The sequence below is a fragment of the Notolepis coatsorum genome (genome assembly GCF_963971535.1).
Source record: "Notolepis coatsorum genome assembly, chromosome: 14".
Classification (NCBI taxonomy): Eukaryota; Metazoa; Chordata; class Actinopteri; order Aulopiformes; family Paralepididae; genus Notolepis; species Notolepis coatsorum.
This window is the reverse complement of record NC_140178.1, coordinates 92,001,493-92,014,022: the sequence shown is the minus strand read 5'-3', so window position 1 is coordinate 92,014,022 and position 12,530 is coordinate 92,001,493. Positions and strand designations below refer to the sequence as shown.

The 12,530-nt window shown below is 43.2% G+C and overlaps 1 protein-coding gene across 1 annotated transcript in view; it reads left to right on the top strand.

Annotated features, from left to right (window-relative positions):
• The first annotated feature begins 7,982 nt into the window (after nt 1–7,982).
• The window catches only part of LOC311239948 (choline transporter-like protein 2), an 80,309-nt gene continuing 75,761 nt past the window's right edge, over nt 7,983–12,530 (top strand). The window contains exon 1 of the mRNA XM_084328393.1: nt 7,983–8,118. Within this exon, the coding sequence (XP_084184519.1) occupies nt 8,091–8,118 (28 nt within the window). The 5' untranslated portion in view covers nt 7,983–8,090. The remainder of the gene's footprint in view (nt 8,119–12,530) is intronic.

Sequence of the window (12,530 nt, the reverse complement as noted above, 5' to 3'; positions counted from 1 at the left end):
TAGCCCCAAGGACATAACCAACCAAATTCTGCAGGATATCAGCAGCCCAGGAGGATAGGGAGGCTGGTAGGTCAAGGATGGTGAGGTAGGGTTGTTGATGGTGAGGTTGTGGACGGCAGTGGTGTTGGGTCTTTTGGGTGTAGAGGAGGATGGTGTGTTGGGTCTACTTAGAGAGGGTGTAGAGGAGGGTGGTGTTGGGTCTACCGAGAGAGGGTGTAGATGAGGGTGGTGTTGGGTTTATTGGGTGTAGAGGAGGGTGGTGTTGGGTCTACTGAGAGAGGGTGTAGATGAGGGTGGTGTTGGGTTTATTGGGTGTAGAGGAGGGTGGTGTTGGTCTACCGAGAGAGGGTGTAGATGAGGGTGGTGTTGGGTTTATTGGGTGTAGAGGAGGGTGGTGTTGGTCTACTGAGAGAGGGTGTAGATGAGGGTGGTGTTGGGTCTACTGAGAGAGGGTGTAGATGAGGGTGGTGTTGGTCTACCGAGAGAGGGTGTAGAGGAGGGTGGTATTGGTCTACCGAGAGAGGGTGTAGAGGAGGGTGGTATTGGTCTACTGAGAGAGGGTGTAGAGGAGGGTGGTGTTGGTCTACCGAGAGAGGGTGTAGAGGAGGGTGGTGTTGGTCTACCGAGAGAGGGTGTAGAGGAGGGTGGTGTTGGTCTACCGAGAGAGGGTGTAGAGGAGGGTGGTGTTGGTCTACCGAGAGAGGGTGTAGAGGAGGGTGGTGTTGGTCTACCGAGAGAGGGTGTAGAGGAGGGTGGTGTTGGTCTACTGAGAGAGGGTGTAGAGGAGGGTGGTATTGGTCTACTGAGAGACGGTGTAGAGGAGGGTGGTGTTGGGTCTACTGAGAGACGGTGTAGAGGAGGGTGGTGTTGGGTTTATTGGGTGTAGAGGAGGGTGGTGTTGGGTCTACTGAGAGACGGTGTAGAGGAGGGTGGTGTTGGGTTTATTGGGTGTAGAGGAGGGTGGTGTTGGGTCTCTTGAGAGAGGGTGAAGATGAGGGTGGTGTTGGGTCTACTGAGAGACGGTGTAGAGGAGGGTGGTGTTGGGTTTATTGGGTGTAGAGGAGGGTGGTGTTGGGTCTACCGAGAGAGGGTGGAGAGAAAGATGGTTCCATGATGCTGGAAGTCACTGTTGAGCCTTATTGAGATGTTGTGGGCCAAACTCAATTCAATGTTTGATGAACATTGTTACTCAGCTGATAGAGTTGTGCCCTTCCTGCTGACTTGTCGTACAGAACTTGTAAGTCGCTTTGGATAAAAGCGTCAGCTAAATGACTAAATGTAAATGTAAATGTTAACATCTGAGATGAGGGGTACACGTAATAAACACTTAATACACACTTAATACACACTTAATAAACACTTAATACACACTTGCCAGCAGCAATAGATAATTTAACACCATATCCTGGTGTTGGTACAGTAGGTGTAGCTCACGGCATGGTGGTGCAATAGTTAACACAGCATCACAGCAAGAAGGTCCTGGGTTCGAATCCCACTTGGGGACCGGGTTGCTGGGTTACTCGGTTGCCAGGTACCCAGGTGGGGTTTCTCCCTGGCCTTTCTGTGTGGACTGGAGTTTGCATATTCTCCCCGTGCTCGGTACTCGCAAGGGTTTCCCCCCCAGAGAAAGAGATAAACGGACGGACAGGAGCACTCGGATTGGTCCCCGGGGGCACGGCCCACACCGCAACCCATGTCTGCTCCCGGCTGCCCTTGGGGGGAAGGACGACGGGATGGGGCAAGTGCAGAGAGGACATTTCATTGGCTACCCAAATGAAAATGCATGTGCGTGTGTCACCCATCTCGCATAATTATGTGTGTTTGCTGCATGATAATGTAGCAATATGTGTGTTACGTTCCAGCATGTGGCTGCTGTATTTTGTTTGTCCTTTTGTGTCTCCCCCTCTCTCCCTCTCTCACTCACTCACTCACTCACTCACTCCACCTGCTACTCTGATCCAGGTTCCTCTCAGCCAGTCATCAATCAATCACCAGTTGACCAATCAGAAGCCCTCCTCTTGTTTTAAAAACCATGTGGCACTTCCTGTTAGTATATTGTCTACTCTAGACACACTAGGTTAGGAGTGATGCCGCACATTGTATGTTTTGGACATAATTATGTTTGGTTAGTTAGTGTAGGTAGTGAGGAGTGGGTTTTTATTTGACTTTTCTGTTAGTGTATAGTTAGATAAGTATATTCCTTACTGAGTTAGTTTTGTTTTGTTTTACTCAGTTAATTCCTTTGGCATCATTCAAGCTCCTTTTTTCCTTCCCCCTCCCCCTTGGTTGTGTGTCTTCAGAATCCACCATTTTCATTGTGTATTGGTCTGTGTTTTTGTTTGATTGTATACACTTATATATAAAATGCACAATAGATTACTTTATTTCACCTACATTTGTTGTGGGCATTGCTTTATTTTTCCTTTGGTTAATTTATCACACATTACAACAAAATCATCCTTTATGTTATTTACCCCTTCCCCTTGACATACTGGGGTTGTAACAATGTGCTACCAATAAAGACTTCAAGTCCAGTTTAATTTTCCTAATTGTCTTTCAATGGCACTGGTGCAGGTGCTACAGCCAGAAACTACAGGCACTAGGCACAGCATAGAATGATGATTTCACTTTCATTGTCATGCTATGATTCACCAGTAGGGTGCAGCATTCAACAAGACAAACCAACAAACCAAGGTCCTTGGCAAGGACCCCTAAACCGACACAAATTAGACCACAGACTCACATTTCACAAGATATTTGCTTTTAAATGCGTTTTATTACAGAAGTATATGTCTATATTGTATATGAGGAGATAATTAAAGATGAGAGTGAAACCTTATGGATTGTAAAATGGTAAATGGACTGCATTTATATAGCGCTTTCATCCAAAGCGCTTTATAATTTATTGCTTCACATTCACCCATTCACTCACACACCAACGGCAGAGGCGACCATGCATGGTGCCAACCTGCTCATCGGGAGCAGTTAGGGGTTAAGTGTCTTGATCAACGACACATCGACACGCTGCCAGGAGGAGCCGGAATCGAACCGGGAACTTTCAAATGACCAAACGACTGCTCTACCTCCTGAGCCACTGTATTCCCACGTGTGAGATTATGAGGGGGTGAAATTATAGTGAAATTTAACTATTCTTAATTTTTACTAGGGACTGCCTGGAACCCCTTTAAGTGCCCCTGGGGGTCACCACCGGACCCCACTTTGAGAACTACTGAACTAGACAAAACACAACACAAGTTTCATCAGACCATCACATTGCAATTGCATTGCAAAAAAGTCTACTTTGCAATAACTTGCCAAGCCTTGACATTCCTCAGATGGTTGTTTATTAAACTGCATGTGAACTGTTTTACAAACCTGTGCAGTATCCAGAGTTATTCACATTTGGGCCTAATTTATCCGGCATAAAAATACAAACTTTTGTATTGAGAGATTTCAAACTCACTTTCCACTTTAGGATTATTGCAGAATGGGTACAATACAGTACAGCTCAATACACACAATTGTTAAGGGGATGCAGATCAGAGAAAGACTTTCATCTTGTTTACATCAGGGTCCCCCATTTTCAACTGATCATAACATAAATGACATACATGACATACAGATAGACAGTACTGCTACATCTATAGATTTATGACATACCAGATTTACAAATACAGTACTGTTTGTGATACAAAAAGAGTTTGAAAAAGAGAGTATATACATTTGATGAAGAAACTGTACATTGGAGGAGGTGGGGGGGGTGGTATAGGTGGGGTGGGGGGGGGGAACTGTACATTGGAGGTGGTTGGTGGGGTGGGGGGGGGGATGGGTAGGCGGGGTGGGGGTAACTGTACATTGGATTATCGACAAAACCTTACTTGGTTCCAAGAAGAGGGTCTTGTGTATTACTGGGTTCGGACATTTACTGTACATTGGAGGGGGTTGGGTAAGGACATTTACAGGGGCCAGTTTCGAATTGCAGTCTCCCGTAGGTGCTCCTTGAGAGTGGTTTTAAAAGTGGGTAGTGATTCACATTCCTTTACAGCTGTGGGTAGGGCGTTCCACATTGATGTGGCATAATTGCGAAACGTGTTTAGTCCCTTGTTTGAGCCGAATCTGGGTTTAACATGATTTGTAGAGCTCCCTCTGGTGTTGTGGTCGTGGTATTCACTGACCTTTGGGAAGTATTTTGACATGTACATGGGTACCTTAGTCGTATAGTGTATCTTGTAGACCAGGCCCATTGCAAGTTGCTGTACTCTGTCGTCTACTCTAAGCCATCCTAGGTTGTCAAAGTGGGCAGGGGTGAGGTGGGTTCTAGGAGTAAGGTCAAGCAGTAGTCTGACCAGTTTGTTTTGTGATGTTTGTAATTTTGTTTTTAGCGCCTTTGAGGTGCTTTGGTACCATGAGGTGCAAGCATAGTCAGGGTATTCTTGTTTACCAGAGAGGAGATCCGGTACAAGAATCTAGTTCGTTGGTTGACTTTCTTTATTACATTGGATGCCATTTTGTCACAGGAAATATTTGCCTCTAGGATGGAACCTAGGTATGTAATCTTTCCTTGTGACATCTTTCCTTGTGACAATATTGTCACCCACTGTAACTGAGAAGCCGTCGGCCTTGCTAAGTTTGTTATTTGAACCGAAGAGAATGGACTCTGTTTTACCTAGGTGTAATGATAGTTTGTTGTCAGCGAGCCAGGTGCAGATTTTGCCTAGTTCCGAGCTGAGGGTTTTTTTCAACCTGTAACTTGTTCTTGTCAGAGACCAGCAGGGCTGAGTCGTCCGCGAACAGGAACAAGTTGCAGTCACAAGCTGACGACATGTCATTTGCATAAATTAGGAACAGTAGCGGTCCTAGTATGCTTCCTTGTGGAACACCACAGCTCACTGGGAGGGGGGGGGGGGATAGGGTACTGTTTACCTCCACCATCTGTTCTCTCCTCTCCAGGTAGGATTGCATCCAGCTCACTGATAGACTATCAAAACCAATTGCTTTCAGCTTGTCAATCAGAATGGGGTGACTGTCGAAGGCCTTTTGTAGGTCCAGCATGACCATGCCGCAGTATTTGCCCGCGTCCACCTCTTGTTTGATGTGGTCATTCAAATAGAGAAGGCATGGAGTGGGATGTTCTGAAGCCAGATTGGAATTCGAAGATTAGATTTTTTCCCGCAAGGTACTTTTTGACCTGTTCGTATACTATTTTTTCCATGACTTTCGAGATGGAGGTACGAATAGAAACATGTGATGACTGGGGTGATGGCGGCTGCTGAGTCTCTGAGGAATTTGGAGGGGATATTGTCATGGCCAGTGGCCTTGTTAGGTTGGAGGGCGCTCAGTTTTTTGAGTACCTCAGCTGTTGTTACCATTTATAGTTTGAAATCGTCTTTGCGGACCCCTAGATTATTGTAGTAGGCTATGATGTGTTCTACCCCAAAATGCCCTGAGTGGGAGGGTAGTTTATTTACCAGTGTTGTGGTAAAAAGAAAATGTTTAAGTAATTGGCCACATCCAGCTTGTCTGTGATGAGCGTGTTGTTGGTCTTTATGTTTATGTTTGAAAATCTGGTTTTATGTTTTTTTACTGCAGCCTAGTTGATTATTGAGTAATATTTTAGTTTTCCTCAGTTTTGTCATTGATGAAATTATTTTTTGCAGTTTTGATCCTGGAGTTTACTTCATTTCTTAGTCTGTTTCTTTGCAGTTTGAGTTCAGTCACGTGGGCTTGGAGTTCACTGCTCGAGCTTTTGGTAAGCTTTGACTGACTTTTACGAAACTCAGAGCATTTTTTGTCTCTGGTTTTCATAGCGGTCAGTATTTCTGAGTACATCCACGGCTCAGCGCGATTTTTTACCCTGGTGGTTCTTAGGGGGGGGGCATGTCATTCAGTACTGTTGAGAATTTGGTTTTGAAACAAAGCCATGTTTCTTCAACACGTGTACCACTGAGCTCTTCTGACCAGTCCAGGCTCTCCAGTTCTAGGTTAAAGGCCTCACTAGAGTAGGTTTTGAGGTCTCTAGATGTGACTGTTTTTTTTTTTTTTTCTTTTTTTTTTTTAACTTTTTCTCCCCATTTTTAAATTTTTCTCCCATCCCAAGTTCGTATTTACCCAATTCTTCCCTCTCCTGTCTTGAACGTTGCTAGACCATGCCTCCCACTGGTCGGCTGCAATGTGGATGAAGCCTTGCATCACGTGTCCCCTCCGGTACACGAGGAGGCAGCCGTCGTATCTTTTCACCTGTACAGCGCAATCTCTCAGTAGTGAGGAGTAACGCGTGGGAGGCTCATGCTGCCCCCGATACTTCCTGATTCTGCTGTACAGGCGCACCAACCGACCTGTAGGAGTCGCTGTCCACAACGTCCGATCCCCACCCACCGGCTTTCCCACCCCCTAATACTGCCAATTGTATTAGTATGAACGACCAGCCAAGCCGGAAGCAACGCCGAGAGCTGCATCCCAGCATCTCCTGCGTTAGTGGCGAGCGCCTTGCCCACTGCGCCACTTAGCCGCTCTGTAGATGTGACTGTTTTGTGACAGCCGGCCTTTTGTTTTAGCTTTTTGCGGGTACAGAATATCATATAATGATCGCTTAACCCGCATGCTAATGCTATAACCCCTTTACTGGAGATCTTGGACTTGTCAGAGGTCAGAATGAGATCAATGGTAGTCTGTGTTGATTCACATACCCGGGTGGGTTGGGTTGGGTGATTAGCTGGCTGAAGCCATGCAGATCACAAAACCTACTGAATGACTTGAAGACGGGTGCATCTATTCGTTGCATATCCGTGTTCCAGTCTCCAATGAGAATTGTTTCTACATCCTCAACTCCAGCTAAACACCCATCCAGTGTATCATAAAAGCCACTCTGTTCTGGCGGTCTGTATATTGTGCCGACTAATACTGATTTAGCCCGTTCAAAAAGAATTTCAACCCATACAGTTTTAAGAGTCTCCTGATTCAGGTCAGTACGGATAATGAATTTGGTGTCTTTGTGTATCAGTTGTGTATCAGTTTCCGAATCAGAAAGGTCTTTATTGCCAAGTAGTTTTCACATACAAGGAATTTGCTTTGGTCGTTTTCGGTGCAACATTAACGGACCGATAATAAAATAAAGAAGTGGAGTAAAATTTTATTAAATATAAACTAAGTTAAGCACAATATAATATAATTATGAAATAAAATATAGGCCAGGGCTGTACAACTGTAAATAAAGAGGTTGAATCAAATACAATATTATATAAACTAAATTAAATATAGCACAATAGAATATAGTACAATTATAAGTAAAAAATGAAATAAGAATATAGGCCAGGGCTGTACAACTGGGCAAGATGTTATTATAGCTTTATTACATACATTAGCCTATAATACGACATGGTATATGTTTTAGACCCATATTCTCCTTCTGTCGAGGTAACAATGGACTGTCAATGGTGATGAAAGGTGATGAAGGATAATGGGCACCAGACCAGAGTCACCCGGAATTATGGATGAGGAATAAATAGATAACGTTCATAATTGAGCTCATCCTTTTTTTTTATCAGACCAATGAAATATAAGTGTTGTGTTCTTTGTCGTTGCTTTGGATAAAAATACAAACTGCTTTAATAATGGGCCACCAGGCAATTTAGGCGGTGGGTGGCATGATTAATTTATGGGCAATAATAATATACTGTACAGTACAACTATACACACACATGCTTGTGTCGGGAAAATTTGAGTAAAGTTATATTATCGTTAGTTCTATTATCTAAAGGTGGGATTTTAGGTTAACAATGCGATGTATATCACCATCACTCAGTGTAGCTCTAAAGTCCGAGACCTAGAATACATGAGATGTGTCCCGTTAGAAAGGCTCCACCCGCGTTCCGTGATTCGCTTATGTGCTTGTCAATCAGAGTTTGTCCATTTTCATTGGTCACTACCCTCGTCTAAGGAATGTCTCTGTGTGTTGTGAACTGGCAGTCCAGATTTGGGGTGGACTTCAACGAAGTGTCATCGACTCACTCATGCGGCCACGCTAATCTGGGAATTATGATATAGTCTTCAAATTTCAGTTTATTTGCAAAAAAAATACTCGCAGCTTCACCATGGAACTGGAGGAGAAACCGCAATACGGTAACGTTGACTATTTTAAACCATAACGAGTCAACGACTATGCTTCATCATTGCATCTGTCCTGGGACATCACTCAAGCTGTAGCCATAGTTTCACTTTCTTGGGGCATGATATCCTGAGCTACTGTTTGTGTTTAAACTACAGGATGCAAATTTTTTTTTTGTTCCGCACCTAAAAAGTAGCCTAGATACGAGGCTATATATAGCCTAGTTATATTATTTTATTTTTTTTGTCTATCCGTGTCCTCATTATGGAAACTATTAAATAAAATGTTTGCTTCACATCTCTGAAGATGCAGAACATGTGAACATCTAAACATTTACAGTTTTGTGGCTAGTGCAACACATATATTATGCAGTAGTGTTGGGGAAGCTACTTTGAAAGAATAGTTTTACAAGCTATACCAATTAGCCAACTTCACACTGGAAGAAGTTGAACTACAGCAAATAATAAATAAAAAATCACATATGCAAAGCAATACAATTACAAAATATAATACAAAAGGAAGTCACATGACTGCATAATATAGGCCTTCCACTCAGTTGGGTTTATTGCACTAAAGATTCTTCCTTTATTTGACAGACAAATAAATAGTTTGTAGTTTAAGTAGTTAACTACACCTAAAAAAAGAAAAAAAAAAGTAATTAACAACTACAATAACTTTGCCAATTTGAAATTAGTTGGAACTACCAGCACGCCACTGGTAGTTGTGTAGTAGCAAAATGTAGGTAAACTACTAGTTTAATTACATGGAGTGAAGCTACTCCCCAACACGTAATACATGCGGCAGCCTACAGTATATGCTCAAATATTTTGTCTGTCATGGAAAAAACAAAGGAGGTTTCTAGTGGGACAGTATTGCCAGTAGTTGTGGGGGTCTACAATGTCCCACATAGCCTTTCCAGTTGCTGCTACATTCCTCAGATTATTATGGCAGGCGAGAGAATGACTTACCATCTTCGTGCAGACAAGTCTGTCACCCGGCTAAGTATAGAAAGTTTAATTAGGAAACACGGCACCTCAAAACATTAGAACGCTGACTTAATTTATCAACTGGACGAGTAGATTGTATCTTGGGTCAAAATGTGATACTGGATCAGATGTTTTCCAAAACGTAAACATCGTGGCCTTTATTCAAGGCATATACAGTAGGCTGCGTTTCCTGCAAGATCTTTATTATAGGTTTGCCAGAGCAGAGATTATACTCTGTAATTTAATGTTGAGCATGTAGCCTTTGGCCTGAATGCTCCTCAATATAGTACACGTGTTTTAGTAGCGAGTGACACACCCTTACATATGTTGGGCATGGCATGCGCCCTTTCTGCGTAGCCTGTGCAATAAAAACATTCACTAAAACCCAGTACTACTAGTCCTGCAGATTTTCTAACAGGCTCGCGCTTTTCTTGTTTATCAGATCATTATGTGGGACCCCTTGATCAACAAGATGGTGGTGGTGTGCGATGGTCTCTGGGTAAAGGGAGTTCAGTACACACATACTCAGATGTTGTTTCTTCTGGTGTCTGCAGGGCGCTGTCAGATTAGGACGGAGGAAGGAGATGGTTTAATGGGTGTCTCCCCTCCTCTCAGGCAACCATAATGCAGCGTTAATGCACAGTAGTGACTTTTCTCCCCACCCCTCCGCACCCACCCTCTTCCTCTCTGTCCTCCCCATGAGCGCTAATTGGTTTTCCTTCCCCCGGTGGCTCAACTCAACGTCAAACACTCATCTTAAGCCCTCCTGCTTGGCGGTGGTGCTGTATGGTACACATCCTGTTCTTTTGGTAGCTTTTATTTCTCGTACAGAATGCTGCTTTTCGAGCAGTATGGGTCAGAAACTGTGTGTCTCAGAACGAGACGTCAACTAGTACAACAAAGTAGTAGAGAAGAATGCATTTAGTCTCAGGGGAGAAGTGAGCAGTGACTTGACAGGAAAACACAGCTGAGGAGGACTGTCTATGGTCTGAGAGAGCTGGGATGTTGTCCTGAGTGGGCCCTCAGGAACACTTTCACTGGTCAGGAACACTTTCACTGTTTCAATGTTCTGCCACGTCAACATTTCTCATAGAAACAACGGAGGCATCCTGTGACTGGACTGTCAGAAAAGAGAGACGATGATTGTATTCTAGTGATGACTAATGAGAGGATATTTTAAACAGTCCCTTCCCTTATTTTCGCTTAGCTATTGGATGATCCCAAATGTTGTCGTTGCTGCTTCTGCTGCTTCTGTTGTTGTTGTTGTTGTTGTTGTTGTTGTTGTTGTTGTTGTTGCTGACAGTGTTTTTCATAGTCATGTTAGATGTTTGATCATAATATGAGATGGTCAGAGAATACACGCATTTAAATTCTGAGTTATGTATCATATAGGATTTATTATTGCACATTTTCCACTTCTAAAGAATAAGCCTTAAAGGGATTGTTCAGATCTTTGGCCCCCTAGCCCTATTTCTTACTTACAGTAGCAACAATGATGACGATGATGAGTCCTTCCTCAGCACAGTACATGCTGTTCCTCACACTGGCTCAGGGTAGTTGACCACAAACAAATGCAAAGTCAATGGGGTCGAGCTCCCGCCACAGTCCATGCTGTTTCATACCTGCCCTGTACACATGCTGGCAGAGGTCCACTGAAATCTACGTTGTGTGTACTATGGAGTGAACTCTATCTTCATTGTTAAGTGAGATATAGGGCCATTTCTCCAAAAACTTTAACTATCCCTTAAAGTGTATCTCTAGCATCATTACTCTTTTACTTGACATTCTTCCGTTTCCTTTGCTGTAATAATTTAACCCTTTGCACTGAAGAACCATATGTCCGTTTTGAAATTTCTTGGACAGCTCATGTATTTGAACTTTGAAGTTTTAAAATCAGTCCAAATCACTTGGAGTATGAATGTGATATGTCACCAGAAAGTACTCAGCCTCTACTGTCTTTAACTACGAATGAATGAATGAAAATGAATGAAAACTTTATTTAACAGATTGCAGAATGGGTACAATACAGTACGGCTCAATACACACAATTGTTAAGGGGATGCAGACCAGAGAAAGACGTTTGTCTTGTTTACATCAGGGTCCCCCATTTTCAATTCATATAGACATTTATGACATACACAACATACATGACATTTATGGCATAGGGACATATAGGTATTTAGTACTGATACATTTGTGACATAAACAGTATTCAAATATACAGTACTGTTACCCCTAGATCCTGACAGAGTATATACATATGATGGGGAGGGGACTGTACATTAGGAGGGGGTGGGTGGGTGGGAGAGAAATATACATACGGCGGGGAGGGAATATATACATGCGGTGGGGAGGAGACTGTCTATTAGGAGGTGGTGGGGGTTTTGGGCATTTACGGTGGCCAGTTTCGAATAGCAGCCTCCCGTAGGTGCTCTTTAAGAGCGGTTTTGAATGTGGGTAGGGATTCACATTCCTTTACAGTGTTGGGTAGGGCGTTCCACATTGATGTGGCATAATTGCGAAACGTGTTTAGTCCCTTGTTTGAGCCGAATCTGGGTTTAACATGATTTGTTGAGCTTCCTCTGGTGTAGTGGTTGTGGTATTCACTGACCTTTGGGAAGTATTTTGACATGTACATGGGTACCTTAGTCGTATAGTGTATCTTGTAGACCAGGTCCATTGCAAGTAGGGTGGACGGTATGGTCTAAAATTTATATCACGGTATAATTTGAAGCATTGACGGTAACGGTATATATCACGGTATCATCGTTTTTGATAAAAAAAAATGTAATTTAATTTTATATAATTTTTTTTTGTTTTTTTTATAAAATATATATATTATATAATTAGACTTGTACTTGTATTATCTGCGAGACATCGCCACCACGCAACAAGCTCCACTGTCTGTGTGTACTCTAGTAGCCTCCAGCTACGGCCAGGATTCTCCGGAGCTGCACCTGGACCAGATACTCGAGTAGCCTCGAGCAGAGCTACGGCCAGGATTCTCCGGCGCTGCACCTGGACCCTATTGTATTGGTATAACGTTACTTAACTGTGCTCAGCAAGCCCTTAGCTCGAATACGCATCGAATCAGTGTTATAAGACATTGATATCAGGAGCTATCTGTAGCTACTGCTAGCCGGATAATATATAACGTTAATACAACGCCTCAGTGAATTATTTAGTTCAATGGGACATTTCGTTTTGAACGGTGAACTAACTTGCGTTAACGTGAGCTAACAGCTAACAGGTAGCACACACGTCTCTACTAGACTTTGTGGAGCGTTTGTTGATGTCAGGAGCTATCGGTAGCTGGCCGACTAGATACCGTTCGGTTAGACAATGGCTCATCATGTATTAAACTAAAAGTGAATAGTTGACTGGGTCATTTTGTAACGGTAGCTAAGCTAACGTTAGCTCAGGGAGACGCCGCCGTCCTC